We start from the raw sequence: 19,368 nt of genomic DNA, 5'->3' as shown, positions 1-19,368 counted from the left end.
ACTACCGACTAGCCCATTTACTTGGTGGTGCGGTGCAGGGAGGGGGAGAAAGAGAGAGAGAGAGAGAGAGACAGTCAAGTCTCTGATTCTGAGTTCTGACATGGACGTCGAACCATTTATTTAGGAGGGTAGGAAGTGGGAGGGTAGTGATTCAATGGAGATAGCCAGATAGGATACTCAGGGGAGCAGACTCTGACAAACACTTGATCTGGATAAATTGTGGGACCTACACGACTGGGGACCATTCATTATTCCAATCCTATGGTGTGTGGTGTGTGGTGTGTGGGGTAACTGGGATGAGCTACAAAATAAATAACAAGAAAAATAAATAATTATGTATTTAATATTCTCGTGCGCAGATCACAGATCAGTCATCAGACTCATCACTAATCAGTAATCAGTATGAAGGGAGAGATAAAAATAGGAAAAAAAATAGAAAAGGGAAGAAGCGAAGAAAATAAAGACAAAAAAGAAAGAGAGAGAGAGAGAAAAGGTAGAGCAAATGGATGACGATCACATGGACGCTTCCCATGTGGCGACAAAACCACCGGTTTCCATTACTGTAATCTTCATCGTCTCCTCCAACTCCTAAGCCGCTCCACATCTACATCTCCTAGGCCACCACGTCACACACACGAACTTCTACTCTCTCTCTCTCTCTCTCTCTCTCTCTTCTGAGTTCTGAACTTCTGATTATGTTATGCGTGCCTGATCTCGACATCGTCGTCGAGAATCCACCTGAAAATGGCCGCCGGAAACATCCACTTCCATGACTTGCCGGATGTGATACTCTCCAACATCTTCGCCCTGGTGGTCGACACTCGGACCCGAAACGCCATGTCGCTGGTATGCCGGAAATGGTTATTGCTGGAGCGGTCGACGCGCACCTCCATCACCCTGCGAGGCAAGGTTCGCGACCTCTTCCTCATTCCCACCAGCTTCAGGGCTGTCACCCACCTCGACCTTTCCTTGCTCTCGCCATGGGGCCAATCGCCCCTCGACTCCTCTCCACTCCTCGCCCAGCTCCTCCGCCAAGCCTTCCCACTTGTCACCTCCCTCACCCTCTACGCCCGTACGCCTTCCACTCTCCTCCTCCTCGCCCCTCAGTGGCCCTCCCTCCGTCACGTCAAGCTCGTTCGCTGGCATCAGCGCTCCAGTATCATCCCTCCCGGATCCGATTTCCTTCCTCTGCTGGAGCACTGCTCTACCCTCACCTCTCTCGATCTCTCCCACTTCTACTGCTGGACCGAAGACCTCCCCCCCGCCCTCCAGGCTCATCCTTCCGTCGCCGCTTCCCTCTCCCGCCTCAATCTTCTCACCCTCTCCACCGAGGGGTTCAATTCGCAAGAACTTCTTGCCATCACCCGCGCCTGCCCCAACCTCACTCACCTCCTCGCCGCCTGCGTCTTCGATCCCAGGTTCATGGATTTCGTCGGGGACGAAGCCTTGCTGGCTCTTGCATCTCACTGCCCCCGTCTCACCCTCCTCCACCTCGCCGATTCATCCTCCCTTTCCAATGCCCGTCCCGACCTAGACGATGATGGGTTCCCTGCAGAAGATGCGAGCATCAGTCGAACAGCTCTTGAGGAGTTCTTTGCCGCCCTTCCCTTGCTTGAAGAACTGACCCTTGACGTTTGCCGCAATGTCATGGATGCGGGGCCTGCGTTGGAGGTGCTGAATTCGAGATGCCCAGGTCTGAAATCGCTGAAGCTAGGACAGTTCCATGGAATCTGCAAGGCCATTGAATCTGTGTTAGACGGCATTGCACTCTGCAGTGGGCTGGAGTCTTTGTCCATCAAGAACACCGGCGATCTCACCGACTCTGGTTTGCTGGCCATCTCCCGTGGCTGCCCAAAACTGGCCAAATTCGAGGTTCAAGGTTGTAATAACATCACAGAGACGGGAATGAGGAACTTGGCTGGCATGCTCCGGAAAACGCTGGTTGATGTGAACATCTCCTGCTGCAAAAACCTCGATGCTGCATCCTCACTGAGAGCTCTGGTGCCAATCCGGGACAGGATCCGGCGGTTGCACATAGATTGTATATGGGACAGCCTACCGCAGTCCGAGATTCCTAGCGATAAGTCCGCCCCTCGACATGCTTTCGACCTCAATGAATCTGCGGAGGAAGCCAGCACATCCAATTGCTCTGCTGCTGCTGGGTTCATGAATGATAGTCCCAAGAAGAAGAAATGCAGGTACGCCGTGAATGATAGTCCCAAGAAGAAGAAATGTTGGTCTCGGCTGCAATACCTCTCCCTTTGGATCCCCGTTGGCGAGCTGTTGACTCCTCTGACTTTAGCTGGATTAGACAGTTGCCCTGTTCTGGAGGAAATCAGAATTAAGGTGGAAGGTGACTGCAGGAAGCGGCCGAAACCAACAGAGCGTGCATTCGGATTGAGCTCCCTTGCGCGTTATGCTCGACTGTTTAAGATGCATCTCGATTGTGGAGATGCAATAGGTTATGCGCTAACTGCTCCAACCGGGCACATGGATCTGAGTTTGTGGGAGAGGTTTTACTTGAATGGAATTGGTAATCTGAACCTGAGTGAGCTTGACTACTGGCCACCACAGGACAGGGATGTTAACCAGAGGAGCCTTTCCCTCCCTGCAGCAGGTTTGCTTCAACAGTGTTCCACCCTGAGGAAACTGTTTATCCACGGGACTACCCATGAACACTTCATGACGTTTCTCCTCAACATACCAAATCTCAGAGATATGCAGCTGAGAGAAGACTACTATCCAGCACCAGAAAATGATATGAGCACAGAGATGCGCGCAGAGTCGTGCAGTCGATTCGAGGATGCACTGAATAGGCGCCAGATTCCTGATTGAGATGAGATGGGGTTGTAGACTTGGTTGGCATCACACAATTGCACAAGCTGGAAATTTTGTTTTGCTTCTATTTTTGCATGGTTCAGCAATGCGTAGAGATTCGGCTTTGAATAAACTTTTCTTGGGAAACAATTTGACAGTGCGATCAAATCTCAACAAGTTAACAGAAGAGGGTGATACTGGGATGGTTTCCAGTCATTAATTTGACTACAGCGTGTATTTAAGCTTGGCATTTTCAGTCGCATGGCATTCAACAAACTCTTGGAATTGGAGAGATGAAAAAAATTTACTTGTAACTCGAGATGATCAATAATTTGTTTTGTTTTGTTTTTGAAAATAATAAAAGCATTGACTATTTTTACAACTTAAGCTGACAAAAGTTGAAAACCTCTACACTGTTTTCTATACAATAAAAACTGAATCAGCAGAGTGTGTATTCACAGTCGAGCAAGCGCGAGAGTATCTCTTCACAGCTTGGTCGTTCATCCGGTTCTGCCCAACAATCTGCAGTCAGGATTCCACAAGGTGAGCTTCCCATTCAATTGTCACCAACAATAAATCCGGCATCAGATTTGTAATCTAATACATACCTGCAATCAACTTGCCCAGGGGACCTTCAGGAATTTCTAGCCGCGATCCCTCGTTAGCAACTGCATAGACTACCTGAATCATTGCACAAAAATCAATGTTGGAGGATCCTGTGTTTCCTTTTGCAACTTAGATAGCAAACAGATTCCATGCCCTACTTACTTGCACTGCTGGTACACCTTCCCATGGTCTGTTTAGAGTGCAGAGTTCCCACATTATCACACCCAGACTGAACACATCACATTTCTCTGTGAAAGGTTCATTGCGGATGAGCTCAGGAGCCATCCATTCTGGAGTTCCTGCAGAAGAGGAATCTCTCATGGGACTCTCCGTCATTACTCGTGATAGTCCGAAATCACAGATCTTGACCGTCCAGTGCTTGTTCACAAGGCAATTAGCACTTTTGAGATCACGATGAACTATTTTCATCCGGTGTATGCACATCAATCCCCTTCATTTTCAGAAGAGTAACTCAGTTAGAGGTTGTGTTTCCATAACTAAAATCAAATTTATGAGGTTAGGTCATAATTGACATCTAATAGAGATGAGGCATGCGGATACTTGGTTCAACACCACGAGTCATGACATGTAATTGGATCAGTCACACTTGGTATTATAATATGCTTCTGATAGAGAAATTATTATGTTTAATAGCCTAGGTGGAAATATTTATCAAAAAAAAAAAAGGCCTAGGTTGAAATGGCATAGCATCATCCATCGCCCAAGTTGGATAAACTTGAAAAACCATATATAAGCTTGTATCAGTCCCATCAGCTTCAACCAAGCAGACAGGCTTGGAGAACAAAACATTAACTGCATGAAGGTGCAAATCCTTTACCCTGGAGAAAAGTTGGACTCAGGATATCTGCTAGCCATAATTGCCAATGACCAAAAGTCATAGGTTGCTCTCTAACTAGCTTACTAGCAGTTTGATACTCTTACCATTGTGTGGCTGCTAGATGTACCTGACTTGGATATTAGAACATAAATCAACTTTGACAACTTTGTTCCAAACATTTTATAGTCCTTGGTACTGCTCAACTTGATACCAACATGTCTCTTCGGAGACATCCAATAGAACTGATAGAGTCACTGACATGGAAAAGGAAAAGAAATCATGGAAAACAAATGAAGTTTCTTCAAAATCCTGTACCAGTGGAAGTTTCATAGTTTTGGATTTTGGTTAATTTAAGTCATTTATGAGTTATTTTATAATTTTTTTAGTAGTAGCATAGTAGACAGTTTTTAAGGCACCAAGGCTAGGTGACATGAAGTTTATACTTTTTTAAATGAAGATTATAGATAAACCAGTGAAAGATAGGGGTGCTCATAAAAAATTGAAAAACTGAACTGCTCAACTGGTCAACTGGTTCGGTTTGACTTTGGTATTTTTCAAAAACTGAAGGACCAGTTCAGTTTCAAATATATGCCCATGGGAGCACCCCTAGACGTGGGGGCATCTAGTTTCCTAGGCAATAAATTATTTTTTTAAAATAAAACTGCTCAACTGGTTCGATTTGAGTTTGGTATTTTTCAAAAACTGAAGGACCAGTTCAGTTTCAAATATATGCCAATGGGAGCACCCCTAGACGTGGGGGCATCTAGTTGCCTAGGCAATAGATTATTATTTTTTAAATAAAAGTCATGAATCCTGGATAGTTCCTTAGGTTCATTAGCAATCAAAAACCATCTTTCACTAGTCTGAACTGTGAACACTCCTACACATGGAGGTGCCTAGTTACCTACGCAATGGATTTTTTTTAATAAAAACCATGAATCCTGGGTAATTCACTAGGTTTCTTAGCAATCAGAAACCATCTTTCACTAGTAATTATCTATAATCTTCATTTAAAAAAGCATAAATTTCATATAAAAACATATTTATGAGAAGATATGTGTTGATTGGATAAAATTTTAAGATATTCCTTGCTTATCAGTTCAGGTTTTGAAGCCTTCGAGGGTACAAGACTGCATACACCATGTGTATTGAATGAACCCTAACAAATAAGAATAAAAAGAAACTACTATATAAACCCCAAAAATGGATAACTTAGTTTAATAATTATTTTATTATTATAATCTCAAAAATAAAGAATATAAAAAATTTCATAGCACCATATACAAGCCAGGTAGGCACACAAGCAAGGAAACCTTCCATGAGCACCTTGTCACATAGGAATTGCCTTTACAACTATGATAATAATATGGTAATTTGCTGATGGTGCAGTTGGTTCCTAGATCAACAAACAGCCTATCTGATCATTTTGCTAAACATAGGATCAATAGAGGGAATTGCTTTTGGGCTCAGTTGTAACTGTAATAAAAGGATTCTGTTGTTGTCCTAAGATCATGGGGTAGCCAAGGCTACCCATAATATTGTATAATTCCTTCTGATTTAATAAATGTCTTCATTCTGTTGCTGATAAAAAAAAAGTTAGTAATAGGGTAATTTTAATGAGTCGTGAATGCTTAAGTATAATTTTAGATATCTCTGTGAATTTTTAACAGTTAAAAGTTCTAAGAGTTACCACTTTACATTGTTTTGGTGTCATTAGATAGGCTATTGAGAAAGTTCTAACTGATAGGATGTTAATCTGTTATGTGATTTCAGTCTTTCTATTTCCTTGCTCTCTCTGAGCTATTTTTGCTTTTTTTAGTTTTAGTGGTATTAGTAGAGTGTTATCAGAAAAGTTGTATGAGTTAGAGTCCTTATCTGAGCGTTGCTAGGGGTCAACTATAGATTTGTCTTAGTATTAAAGCAATGAAAAGTTGTTTTGGTTCAGTTTTCTAGTTGAGTCTGGAACCTGTAAAGGAAGAGCTGAACACTTTTGTTGAGTCTACAAATATAACAAAATAATAGAATAACTTGGCCGTTTACAATGACAGGGTAACCGGAGAGTGTAAAACAATAGAAGAGAATGGCATACCATGGGGTCATCGAAGGTGGTGGTGGTGGTAGTAAGGAACCTGAGGAAGGAGAGATCATAGCAGACAATTCATCTTCTGTGAACCAATAGCATTTTTTCTTCTTCCATTTTCCTTTTCTAGTCTTCATCATTGACCCAATAAAAGCTTCATTTAGATTTTCACTTTGGTTATTTGAAATCTGAGTAGAGAGGTGTGTATGACATATGCTTACCCAAGTTAAAGGAGTATTGTTGTTCCTGGACCCCATTTAGTACAAAACAAAATAAATGCACATAAAGAATCTTATGACATGTACAAGTTGAATGTTCCCTTGATAAAATTTTGTTTTCCTTGACTAAGACAAGAAGGATTAAACAACAATGCAAGTTGGCTTGGGATTAAGTACTGAAAAATGAAAAGCCAAAAACTATAACTCAAGTTGAAAAATAATAGGCACTTGGTTTTGTATGTATATATCAATGAATAATAATATAAGCTCCAATGTGATGGGTTACAGCTGAACCAACCTGCATATATCACGCAGCATTTTTAATCTTCTGCGCCAGCTGAGTTTCTTTTTGTGGCCACTCATATGAATCAAGTAATACAATGATCCCATCTCCATGTATTCAGTTACCATCGATAGGTGTGGAGGCTTTGTACATGCACCAAGGAACAAAATAACTGCAGAAAAAAACATTCATCACTTCATGAACATGTGAAAAATTCTGAGGTGAAATAATCACTTCGTACAAACCGTAAAGTGTCTTTCTTGTTGACATGCATGGATAATGTAGGACATAATCAAGGGAAGAAATATCAAATATGACAAGGTAAAAAATGAGTAGTAGTATGGCTAGTAAAGTACCGTTTGGGTGTCGAAGGCGGCTGAAAAGAACAAAACAAGCTCACGGTCAGAGAAGAAAAATGAGGTTAATTAAGCTGAAACTCACTAATCAATCAAAAAACTACCTTAGAATAGATATTTCATTGCAGAAATCCTCCATGTTTTCAGTGGTCAAATCTTGCTCTAGGAAAACCTTGATTGCAACATCAGTACCATTCCATATTCCACGAAAAACTTCTCCAAAGAATCCTAGAAACCAAAAAAAAAATATAGTATGTTAACCAAAGACAACAATTAAATCAAGATGCTAGTCTTTTAAGGATGACTTTTTTTTAAAAGTGATCTGTTAATAAAGGATGAAAAAGCATACCTATCTCAAACAGAATAGAAAAAGAAAGACTGTCCTGGTGCTGAAAATGCTAAAAATATAGCAAACATATCATCCACTACAGTCTATTCTAGGATTGGTGTAATCCACAAGAAGTATCTCCAAATTCCTTTCACCAAGTTACTTTGCAAAGAAGTTTATGGACTTTGGGATCCATTTGAATCAGCTTTCGTTCTTTATTACCAAAATTCCAGACTCCCTAATATAATGTCCTAGCTGTCATTGCTTATCTGATATTATCCAATATATCATCACCTGAATCTCCCTGAATCTTCAAGCCATCTACACCAGAGGAACCCTAAAATAGTGATAAAGCTTCTGTTCATATGGAATCTCCCTCCCCATTAGCCAATGAAAATCATCATCATCACCAATCATCAACCAAGCCTTATCCCAACTATATGGGGCTGCCTACATGCTAAAATAACCTCCTAATGTCAACCAAAACATTTTACTGGGATCCAAAAACAAGTGTCATAATACTCCACAGGCAAAGGGACAAATAAAAGGTGATGAAAGATCCTATGTTCTTGCAAAAGACAAACTTCAGGATAAATACTGAGACTTCAATCTACACAACTGATGCGTCCTGTAAGTGTTGATAATCTCAAGTATCACTTCCCAATATAATGCTCTTATTTTTTGAGGAGGCCCTGACCAAATAGATTCTACTAGGAATCCCTGGGGAAGAGATGGGTTGTGAGGACTCGAAAAAAGCACTTTGAAAAGAACTAACATGAAAAAGAACCATTAGGACTGACAAACCACAAACTATTATCCCTCCCCTTGGAGAGAAGGAAAGCATCTTTCAAGTAATAAACAAGGAGATAAAAGTATCATTTGTGTGGTCTCTAAAACCACACCTAATCCCAAATCCCAAGATAATCCATGGATGAGTAATAAACTATGGAGGATATGGAATAGTTTTTATACAAGGATACAGAAAAGTGACTAAGACTCCACCTGTAATGTTTTTTTTAATGAATAATTTAATATTTCATTGAGATATAATCCAACATAAGCAACCTTTTTTCTAAGTTACAAGAATTGCCTTACATTTAGTTAGATCTAATTATTGATCTAAAAATTCTTCATAAACAAAGGTATTAAGTTACAGCCAAAGATATAACAGCATAAGGGAGATTTTCCACATGCAGTTCACTAAAGGAGTAAGTCCATCAACATCTCTAAATGGAAAAGATCTCCAAGATCTTCATTCTACAAATACCAGCCTAAAACACGTATAGCTCCTTAGTTTGACTCTTGCATGGTCAGAATACCAGTTCCATTACTTCATCAAGGTACTGGCAACAATCTACAAATTTGAAGTATAATAACCATTTTTCCAAAAAAAGAAAAATGTAATAGATAAATGCATTTCAATATGGGGCCATAATTTAGTGCAATTCAGGCTTACAAATGTGAGAATGCAGGTTGAGTCTGTGAGTGGCTGCTTTCTGTGGTCCATATCTAGTCCATTCCTCCAAAGACCCCAGATAATTGGGATCAGCATTAGGTAAAGGCCTATCAATAAAATGTATTTCAATATGTAACAAGAATTCATGCTCACTAGAACCCAGATACCATGAAGCTCTGTACAAAAGTGCCTATTGTAATTTATTTGGCAATGTTTTTGTAGTTGATAAAAAATAATCATTTGAGGGTAGAATTTCATAGAATTGTGGTCAAGACCCTCCAGACTTTATCCAACAGGCATAGACTCGACCATAATTGAACAGAGGTTGTCACATTCCTTAAGAGATAGACCAAAGACCTGACACAAGCAAATCATGTAATGAACCCATCCAGATAACACAGGATTACCTACCGGTCCTACCCAAACATCTTGGTTTCACCTAACATTCATATGATATCCTGCATTTGTGTGAATTTGAGGTGGATAACTTACAAGGTCTTCTATATAACCCCCAAGTAAAATGAATTTTCATGGCTATATTTGGTTGCAGTGCAAATTCATTTGCACTGATGCAAAACTATGGTAGTGGAATGATTTGGGTGCAAGTTTTGATTTATTTTTGTTTCAAATTTTACCTTACTTTATTTGGTTGCAGTAAAAATGAAGTAAAATAAGACCCAAAGTAGAATGAAGTAAAATCCAAAACAAAATTACACCCAAATTTGCATTTTTTTCATTTGCACTCCCATACATTTGTACTAGTGCAAATAAAATTGTACTGCAGCCAAACACAGCCTTAGGCTCAATTTTGAAGGAGTACAAATACAAATATTAGTGTGTAAAACCCTGTATTTTCTATTATTTTGTATGTATTTGCACTGTACATATTTGTATTTGTACTCTTTCCAAACTGAGCCTCAGTTATTATAAGGAACAGAAACATAGTAGCCAAATAGCAGAAAAAGTTTGCACTTATAAATCTGTCGTTTTGTAGATGTGGGGATATATCATCTTTGGTTATATCCCCATTAATTGTTTGCGTAGTAAGAATTGGCAATGCAAAATACATGCATGCACAAATAACATATGACATTATGGACCAAGCAACCAACAATTACCAGATCAACACGAACATTTAACCATACCAGTCTGTTGAAGTGGTGTATTCCACCCTCCACAAACATACATGTAAATATGGAACTTCATACACAGATATTATGTGGATATAACCATGGAAGAAAACTAATAGCTCAAAATGTTGAGATCCATTCCTGTAGAAAGAGATCAAGTTTTGCCTAGCTCTTTTATTTTTCGGACTCATCATTTATTTTTATTGATCAAAAAGAGGAGGTAGTAAAAGAGCAGAGTGAACCAAGGCAAGATTAGAAACGTAGAGGACTAAGTTGGAAAATAATGCTCACCAATTCCAACACGAGTTCCAACAGTTAATTCTGAGAAATCAATGTTCCATTCTTCAAAAGGTAGTAATGGCTTGTTTAGGATTGTTGAAGATTCAAGGACTTTATTCCATGTTGAGACCATTTCAGCATTCCCTCCATAGTCTGAAGGTATACTCCTTCCAGAAGTCTGCATCCTGAATCCATGAGGAGATGAAGGTAATGATGTTGCCTTCTGAGAATTTATTTTCTTCCTCTGCATATCATACATAGTAGAACTTTCACTGCACCTCTCGTTATGGCCATCCAGACAAAAATTTAATGCCTGTAGGAAACCTAACAATTGATTAACAATCACTGATACAGGAAGACAAAATAATGAATGTATTTGACAATTTAGCCTATGAACAGAATACATATCTTGCACCATCTGAAATTCCAGAGGCAGGAGGATTTAAGAAAAACATCAAAGATAGAAAAATGAAAAGAAATAAAAGAAGCACTTAAGTAAAATCCTTAGGCATTGATGTAAGTAAAAACAGTTATCGTCAAGGAGGAAGAGATCAAATTTGAGAAAAGTTCAGATGTATGCCAATGTGATACTAGAAAATTTTGGACAAGACTACACTACATGTGCATGAGTTTTCCTTCTATTTACACATCATGGCTCTGATCACAACCAAGAGACATCACTTTCAATTTAATGAAACTTGATGTATGCCAATGCATCACTAGTGAACTATGGACAAGATAACATTGTCTTTATGTCATACGTACTGTGTTTGCAATATCGATGCAAGGAATGGCATGAATAGTAATGGCTGAAGAAATCATGAGAAAAAGCAGAGCAGGTGGTAGCAACTGGCAATGCTAGGAGACATTATAATGAACATGGTGACAATGATGATGATCACTTTTTTGATCAGTAACAATCAAACATTTTATTAATATCTTTAAAAGAATAGTTCACAAATACAATGTATATGGAACTCCTTTCATAGGCTAGTATCCACTACCTACCCCGTGAGTTATATTTATTAACAGCTGGCTCCCCATTGGGACCAGTTCTCAATACAGTTGCACCCTATTAATTGCTTGTTTGGCTAAGGCATCAGCCATACTATTAGCACATCTATGAGTCCAATGGAATGGTGCAATTAGTTCATCTGCCAATATGCTGACTATCCTCAACAAATGCCACCATTACTTTGAAATCACCCTCCACCATGATCCTCTAATTGAGGTTTTGACTCGACCGTAGTCTTTGTATCACTTAAAAGAGTTCTACCCTTTTTAAGCCTCTATGTCCAATGGGGCCTGAGAAGAAGGCCATCATAGCTTCTAATTTACAATCACATTTTGGAAATATCATAGCCTCAACTGTAGTCTTTGTATCATAACTTCCTAGGAGGCCACAGCAAGGCTGGAAAAGTAGCTTGGAGTATCCTCCCCACAATTTTTGAAGGCAGAAATCAAAAGAAGAGGTGCTCAACAGGATTATAAGGATGGTGCTTTTGTGGCTGACAAACCATCCACTCTTTAAAACAGGCAAACATGTTCTTTTTTTGAGCCCGATTTCCTTTTTGTAAGAAGATCATAGAATTTTTTTGGGTTGTTTTTCGGAGGCTAGCTTTTCTGAGGTTTTTCTGTCTATTTCAGCTGTACAGTCTCTCATTGTACAGGGACCTTTTGTATGCTGCCCTTTTGTTTTTAATGAATTACTTTACCTTACAGTTTTCAAAAAACAAAAAAAAAAAAAGAAAAAAAAAGATTTTGGAAGTATATTGGTGTCAAGTTGGTCTGCTTCCAATGCAAAGAAGCTGTGTGGAAGATAATGTTATTGTCCACATTGTTGGTCTTCCTTTCCACCTGCAGAAGCAAGAAGTCTTCAGCTCTATTGCATCAATGTGGTGGACACCTAGATGGTGTCTTCATGATAAATCTCCACTCAATGACTATTCTTCTCAATGGAGTGAAGCTAGAGGAGATCCCCAAGAAGATAGAGGTTTTTGTTGATAAGTTTTTTTTTTTTTTTTTACCCAGTGTGGTAGGCGACCTCCATCGAAGCAACCCTATGGCTGGAGGCTCGCATAGGGTAAGGTAGAGGGTTTGAAGAAGAATGGCTAGGTGGCAGCAAGTGATTTGGTGAATTCAAAAGCTCTACAAAGTGCCAAGATTGGAAGTTTTAAGGCATGATGGAGTAAAAGCTGGATTTCAGATGAACAAGGTTTGTAACCTAGGCTCCCCTATAGCCTAGCTTCATCTTGGCAACTTGACAACCATGATTGGTAAATATAACTTTTATTAATTATGAAATAAAGAATATATAGTGTAGAAAAAACATGCCAAGCCTCTTTTTTAGTCTGGCACCTGCCACCCAGTGATTTAAAAAGGCGCGCCTAGGCACACAGGCAAGGCGCATTTTGGAGTATGCGCCTCGCCCAAGTCCTAGGCGCACATGCCTCAGCCCAGGCATGCGCCTATTTGCTAATGTTGTTCATTCATTGATTGCAATAAAATATCTTCTTAAAAGGCAATGAAAGTTATAAAATCGTTATTTTTTATGAGAGAAATAAGAATTTCAGACCCTAACATAGACTTGTTTGGGCTTGCCTTGAGGGGCGTGGTACAAAGGCGACTCATAGAATCAAGAATGCAATATGTTTTACATCACATTAGCTACTTGAAGCAATGCAATTGAGAAAAAGAGATTGTGGGTTTTACATGCTTGAAAATGCTTTATATGTTTGCTTTTATTTTTAAATTTTCATTTGAATACACATTACATGTTATGTTTATGTATTTTAATTTTAGATAATAGGTTTTTTAAAACACTTATTTTAAAATTTAATTTTATATTTTTTATTAACATTATGTTTAATATTTTTTGAATTTTTTGCATTCTTTTAAATTTTTTGGCATTTATGAATTTTCTGACTTTTTTTTTTAGTTTTTAGCTTTTTTTTTGTAATTTTGCACCTTTCTTAAAAAGGCACGCGACTCGCCTTGCGCCTTGCACCTTGTGCCTCAAGCACAAATTGGCCCTTGCACTTTTTTTGCACCTTGCGCTTTTAAAAAACTGCTGCCACCTAACCCATACTTTATCATTACATTTCATACTTGCTTAATTGACCCCAAAAAAATTGGCCTCTATTGACACCATGTTAGCCATTCCATCAGCCACGCGATTTGCTGATCTATGAACCAAACAGATGATGATTGCTAGTTCCCTCCCCAAGTTTCCTATCTCCCTCATTACATAAAATAATACCCTATTTTTGCATATTTCACAATGTTTCCACCATGTCCATAATTTTCAGCGAAGTTTTAAATCGTGGAGGCAAGATGCAAGGCACTCCACTACCTAGAGGTGTGAAGTTTAGTACAAAACTTAAGAGGCATGATGCAAGGAGGATCTCATTTTTCTTTATTTTTCAATAAAATCTTTTATAATAAGAAGAATGACAATGCATAATACTAACTAAAAGGGAGGTTTTCCCTTCCCTTTTCTTTTCTTTCTTTTCTCTTTTTTTTTCTCCCCTTTGTTTCTTTCTTTGCCTTTGTTTCTTTCTTTCTTTCTATCTGTCCTTTTGTATGAGGTGTGCATGAGACAAGGTACCAATGCCTCTAGCATATTCCTCAGGGTGTTTTGGGGCACCTTTCCTGAGGTGCACCTCTAGGCGTATGCCTCCCATGCCTTTTGATAAAGTTTAGACCAGCGATATTCTTAGGTTCAAAATAATAAATAGAAATAAATATGGAGAAAGATTAGGAGAACGAAAAGAGAAGAAAAGAAGAGGAGAGAAAACAATATCTGGTTCGGACTAGGGTAATCTCTCTCTAGTCGGCCAGTTCTATTTATAGCTTTCTAAAACATTGCACAAAGTCTATTGTGCCCTCACTTAAGTGAGGGACACATCACTTAACTTGTGATCTACTTGCAACTACATCAGCATATAAAACAATGTAAATTGACTATACTACCCCTCAACAACTGGCTTTACCACTCCCTCTCAAGCTGGAGATTATGTCATATAGTCCCAGCTTGCTACATATGGAAACAAACTAGCGACATGAAGCAGAAAGGTGAGATACAAACACATAATTAGAAATGGGATGAAGAGTGCAACTACAATTACCTTTCCGCAAAGCAACAAGGAGATCAAGGTCAAAAACAAGGGTTGAGGCTGGCGGATTTGTCGACGGTGACGAAGCTGGAGGAGGAGCTGGTACATGACGATGCATATGCACTTGCTGGATTGGTAGTCGTTCAACAGGAAGTGGCACTGGAGGCGAAGACTTGGTCACAAATGGAACAAGAGGAATGGGGTCCTCCACGGGAACCGGAAGTGGAGGTGGAGGAAGAATAGTGGCATCCAACCCCAAAAAAAAGAACAAACTCAAATAATGCAACATTGGGACAAACAAAAGAACGCCAGGAATTGTGGTTGTAACACTTGTACCCTAAGTCCTAGAATAGCCAAGAAAGATGCCTGGGGGTAAGAGAGAAAGGAGACAAAGCAAGAAACAAAACAGAAAACGGAGAATGACCTTCAAGGATAGACATGGGCAAGCGGTTAAAAAGGAAACAATATGTAAGCACAACATCACTCCAAAAGTGTTTAGGAACATTCATATGGTTCAAAAGGGACCGAACAGTTTCCAAAAGGTGGCGGTTCTTTTTTTCAACCGCCATGGATAATGCCATGTTCCAAATATTCCTGAAACGGTGTATAAAAATATTCTCAACCATTATCTTTACGAAGAATCTTAATGTGTACACCAAATTTATTGCGAATCTCAACAAAAAAAATTTTTGAAAAATGGTAAACAATTCACTCCTTTACTTCATAAGGTAAAATCATGTCGTCCTTGAATAATCGTCAACACAAATTACAAAGTATTTGTAACCATTATATGACACTACTCTATTCAGACCCCAAATGTCCGAATGGACTAAAGAAAAAGGGCTTGACACACGTCCTAGGACTAGAGGGAACACGATGATATTTCCCAAACTGACACGACTCACAATCCATAGTAGAAAGACGACTCAACGATCTTCATCCCCATCTTGAGATCCTAAAAAGCACAAGATGAAGGGTAAAAGGTGATAGAGCAATTAAGAGACTAAGTCAATTTACTAACAGACATAAGGTTAAAGGGAAACTTGCGAACATAAAAAACTGAGGATACGGATAATGAATCTATGTCAACATTACCAACACCACATATGGAAGACGTGGAACCAATAGCAAGAGTAACAGAATGTAATGTGGAGGACTGAGAAAGGGAGGAAAACACACCTAGAGTCCCAATCATATGATCGGAGGCTCCATAATCGATAATCCAGTGGGAAGGTTTAGCTGCCAGACAAGCCATATCTGAGAGGCTCTCCCCCTTCAACACTTATCTTATGATTCAATTCAATGGTGTGTGTTTGCTGGTTTAACCCCTAGTTTCCCATTTTCCTCAAGAAGATCAAGGACATTGAAGATACCATGTCTAGAGCGGGCCACTTTAATTCCCAAGAAATAACGTAGATCACCAAGGTCTTTCACTTCAAACCCCGCATTAAGGAATTGTTTGAGGGAATCAATCTCATCAGGATCACAACCAGTCACAACAATGTCGTCAACATACACTGCAAGAAGGGTGAGAGAAGCACCATTTCTCTTAATGAAAAGAGTATGATCGGAGTGGGCTTGTACATAGCCAAACCTTTCAAGGGCCAATCTAAATCTGTCGAACCAGGCTCTTGGAGATTGCTTTAAACTATATAAAGCCTTCTACAATTTGCAAACTTTCTTTCCTATAGTAGCATCATAAAAACCAGGAGGTAGTTCCATATACACCTCTTCCTGCAAGTCAACATTAAGGAAAGCATTCTTGACATCGAGTTGGAACAGAGGCCATGAGAAATTTGCTATAGGGGTAGTAGAACTCTAATGGTATTCATCTTGGCAATAGGTGCAAAGGTTTCTAGGTAGTCAATGCCATAAGTCTGAGTATACCCTTTGCAACCAGCCAAGCTTTATACCTTTCGACTAAGCCATCTGCATTATGCTTCACAGTGAACACATCTGCACCCAACTGGTTTCTTCCTTTCTAGCTTGTCAATTAGCTCCCAAGTCTTATTTTTAATGAGAGCACCCATCACTTCCTCCATTGCATTCTTCCACTCAGGAACTGCATGAGTTTCCTGTAGAGACCTAGGAATAGGTATAACAGAGATAGATGCCAAGAAGGACCTATAGGATGGTGAAAGATGATCATAGGTGATAAACTGAGATATGCAATGGACAGTAGATGAAGTGCACCGATGCTTTCCCTTGCGGACTGCAATGGGAAGATCAAGATCATCCGAATGGGGTAGAGGATCAGAAGATGAGGGTAATGTATCAACAGGCAAAGAGGGAGAAGTACCTGAATCTAGAATTGCAAAGGAGCGAGGAACTGGCCTAGACTGATTATGAGCACCAAAATCAACCTGCCTCCACCTCTTGTTGTAAACTCTCAACTCCCTACACCTCTGACAAGCACCCTCATTACACAACTCTCCTTCAAAAATATGGATAGGTAGAGGAACTCCAAGATAGAGACTATCATTCTCATTATTCTCCCCCTGAGAAGAAACACTTGGCTAATAGGGGACATCCTCAAAAAAATGTAACATCCATGGATACAAACCGAGAACCAGAACTAGGATCATAGCAGCAATATCCCTTTTGATTCTATGCATAGCCAAGGAATATACATTTAGCAGCTTTAGGATCAAACTTAGAACGATAGGGTCCTAGAATTTGAACAAAGCAAGTGCACCCAAAAACTTTAAGAGGGATGGTGTACAAATCTTTCTCAGGATATAATAATGAAAAAGGAGTTTTCATATCCAAAACACGAGAAGGGATTCAGTTGATGAGGTATACAACTGTATTAATAGCATCACCCCAAAAACGAATGGGAACATGAGAATTCAGCATAATACTTCTTGCAACTTCCAAGATATGCCTATTTTTTCTCTCGACTACCCCATTTTGCTAAGGTGTATGGGAAAAAGTACTCTGATGAACAACCCCATACTCAAGAAAATATGAATTCAGATGTTTAGTGAAATATTCTTTGGCATTATCGGATCTGAAAATTTTGATTCTGACTTCAAATTGAGTGAGAACCATTTGATGGGTTAAGGTGGGAACCTCATTTCGAGAATGCATAAGATAAACCCATGAGAAATGGGAATAATCACCAACAAACAAAAAAGAAGGATTTACATCAGTATGCACAATTTCAAAAGGAGTATTGCTACTTTTATTACTCAAAAAATAGAAGGATTTACAATGTTTTGCAAGTTCACAACTCTCACTCTTCAAAAAAGACACCTGAACTGACTTAAACAAAGCAGGAAACAAGTTTTTTAAAGACCCAAAAGACAAATGACCTAAACAATTATGCCAAAGCATAATCTGACTCATAGACTTGAGAAACAAAAGACTTCGCAACTCCTTTATCACTTTCAGGGTGGTGCTCGAACAGGTAGATTCTATTCATCTCATGGCCAGTCCCAATCACCTTCCTTGTCACCAAATCCTGGAAAATGCAATGGTCAGGAAAGAAGGTTATTGAGCAATTTTGGCTTTTTGTAAGGCTACTAACTGAAAGTAGATTAGTGCTAAGCTTAGGTACATGTAAAGTTGAGGACAAAGTAATGGTGCCTGAAGACAAGTTGTACGCAGTAAATAATGAAGACAAGCTTGTAATGTGATCTGATGTACTAGAGTCAATAATCCAAGTAGGGTTAGTATTACCTGGAGCAGAGGCATGAAAAGCAATGGCTCTTGTACCCGAGTGAGCAAATGATGATGTGGAGGAAGGAGGTACAGTAGTAGTAGAGACAGACTGAGATGATTCTGCAAGCCCAACTTCATTCTCCAACTGAGTCAATGCTGCCCTGAATGCAGCTTCCAAAGAAGTGGATCGAGGTCCCTGAAGGGAAGAACCATCTGATGTAACAGCTGCATTTGCATTTCCTTTCTTATTCCTGAGTTTTTCTGGTACAAGATTTGGGTGAAGCTTCCAACAGGTGTCTTTTGTGTGCCTAGGTTTCTTGCAATACAAAACACACATTTCTTTCCTTCATTCTTCATCTCTTTCTCCCGCTCTCCACTATACTTGTGTCTTGCAACTGCTAATGCCACTTCCACCTGAGAATTTTGTAGCATAACCTTCCTCCTACTCTCTTCACTATGTACTAGGGAGTAGGCTTGAGACAAGGTAACATTTTCCCTAGTAAGAACTTGTTGTCTAAGAATGTCAAAATCAGAATTCAGACCCGCAAGAAATTCAAAGGCTCTATTTCTTTCAATCAACTTGTTAAAGATTGCTACATCTTTATTACCCTCCCACTCAAATGTTTCAAGATGATCTATCTCGTGCCATAAGGATTTCAGAGTAGAGTAATAAACTGATATGGGTTTCTCCCCCTGCTACAAATTGTTAACTTCAATTTTCAACTCATAAGCCCTAGCCACATCAAGTGGCTTGAGAATAAGTCTCTTTCATATTGTCCCAAATATCCTTGGCTGTCTTTGCCCAAAGAAAATTTCTGCTAATATGGAGCTGCATCGAATTGCACAACCATGTCATCACAAGATAATTTTCTTGAACCCATTTGGCATAGGAAGCGCCATCCTTGGCTGGTTCCTTAGTGTCTCCAGTCACATAGCCTAACTTTCCCCTTCCTCCAATTGCCATCATGGCAGATTGAGCCCACTCCAAATAGTTAGAACCATCAAACTTGATTGTGGTAACCTGAAAAGGGTTGTTATCAATCATACTAACAGCCCTTTCAACACCCTCTCCAGCAGGTTTTTGTTCACCCCCAAAGAACTCCATGCTGAATCCAACATAAAGAAAAACAAAACCACACTCGGCTCCCCTATTGAAACAAAAGGATGATAGAACAGAGGAGAAACAACTATTCGGTCCA

The 19,368-nt window shown here is 39.5% G+C and overlaps 2 protein-coding genes across 8 annotated transcripts in view; one reads left to right on the top strand and one right to left on the bottom strand.

Moving 5' to 3' along the window:
• The first annotated feature begins 523 nt into the window (after nt 1-523).
• Nucleotides 524-3,204, top strand: MAX2 (RNI-like superfamily protein). The gene has a single exon (XM_010278712.2). The coding sequence runs from the start codon at nt 745-747 to the stop codon at nt 2,833-2,835; it is 2,091 nt and encodes a 696-aa protein (XP_010277014.1). The 5' UTR covers nt 524-744; the 3' UTR covers nt 2,836-3,204.
• Nucleotides 3,103-19,368, bottom strand: part of LOC104611584 (putative serine/threonine-protein kinase SIS8) — a 96,143-nt gene continuing 79,877 nt past the window's right edge. For all 7 annotated transcript variants that reach the window (XM_010278713.3, XM_088894554.1, XM_010278714.3 and 4 more), the window contains 7 exons: nt 10,404-10,704; nt 7,303-7,426; nt 7,199-7,218; nt 6,858-7,014; nt 3,586-3,874; nt 3,426-3,498; nt 3,103-3,339 (listed from right to left, as the gene is read on the bottom strand). In XM_010278713.3, the coding sequence (XP_010277015.1) occupies nt 3,257-3,339; nt 3,426-3,498; nt 3,586-3,874; nt 6,858-7,014; nt 7,199-7,218; nt 7,303-7,426; nt 10,404-10,704 (1,047 nt within the window). In that variant the 3' untranslated portion in view covers nt 3,103-3,256. The remainder of the gene's footprint in view (nt 3,340-3,425; nt 3,499-3,585; nt 3,875-6,857; nt 7,015-7,198; nt 7,219-7,302; nt 7,427-10,403; nt 10,705-19,368) is intronic.

Source organism: Nelumbo nucifera, chromosome 1 (assembly GCF_055504915.1).
Source record: "Nelumbo nucifera cultivar China Antique chromosome 1, China Antique-T2T, whole genome shotgun sequence".
Taxonomy (NCBI): domain Eukaryota; kingdom Viridiplantae; phylum Streptophyta; class Magnoliopsida; order Proteales; family Nelumbonaceae; genus Nelumbo; species Nelumbo nucifera.
Note: the sequence above shows the minus strand (reverse complement) of the source record. Positions and strands in the feature narration are given on the sequence as shown.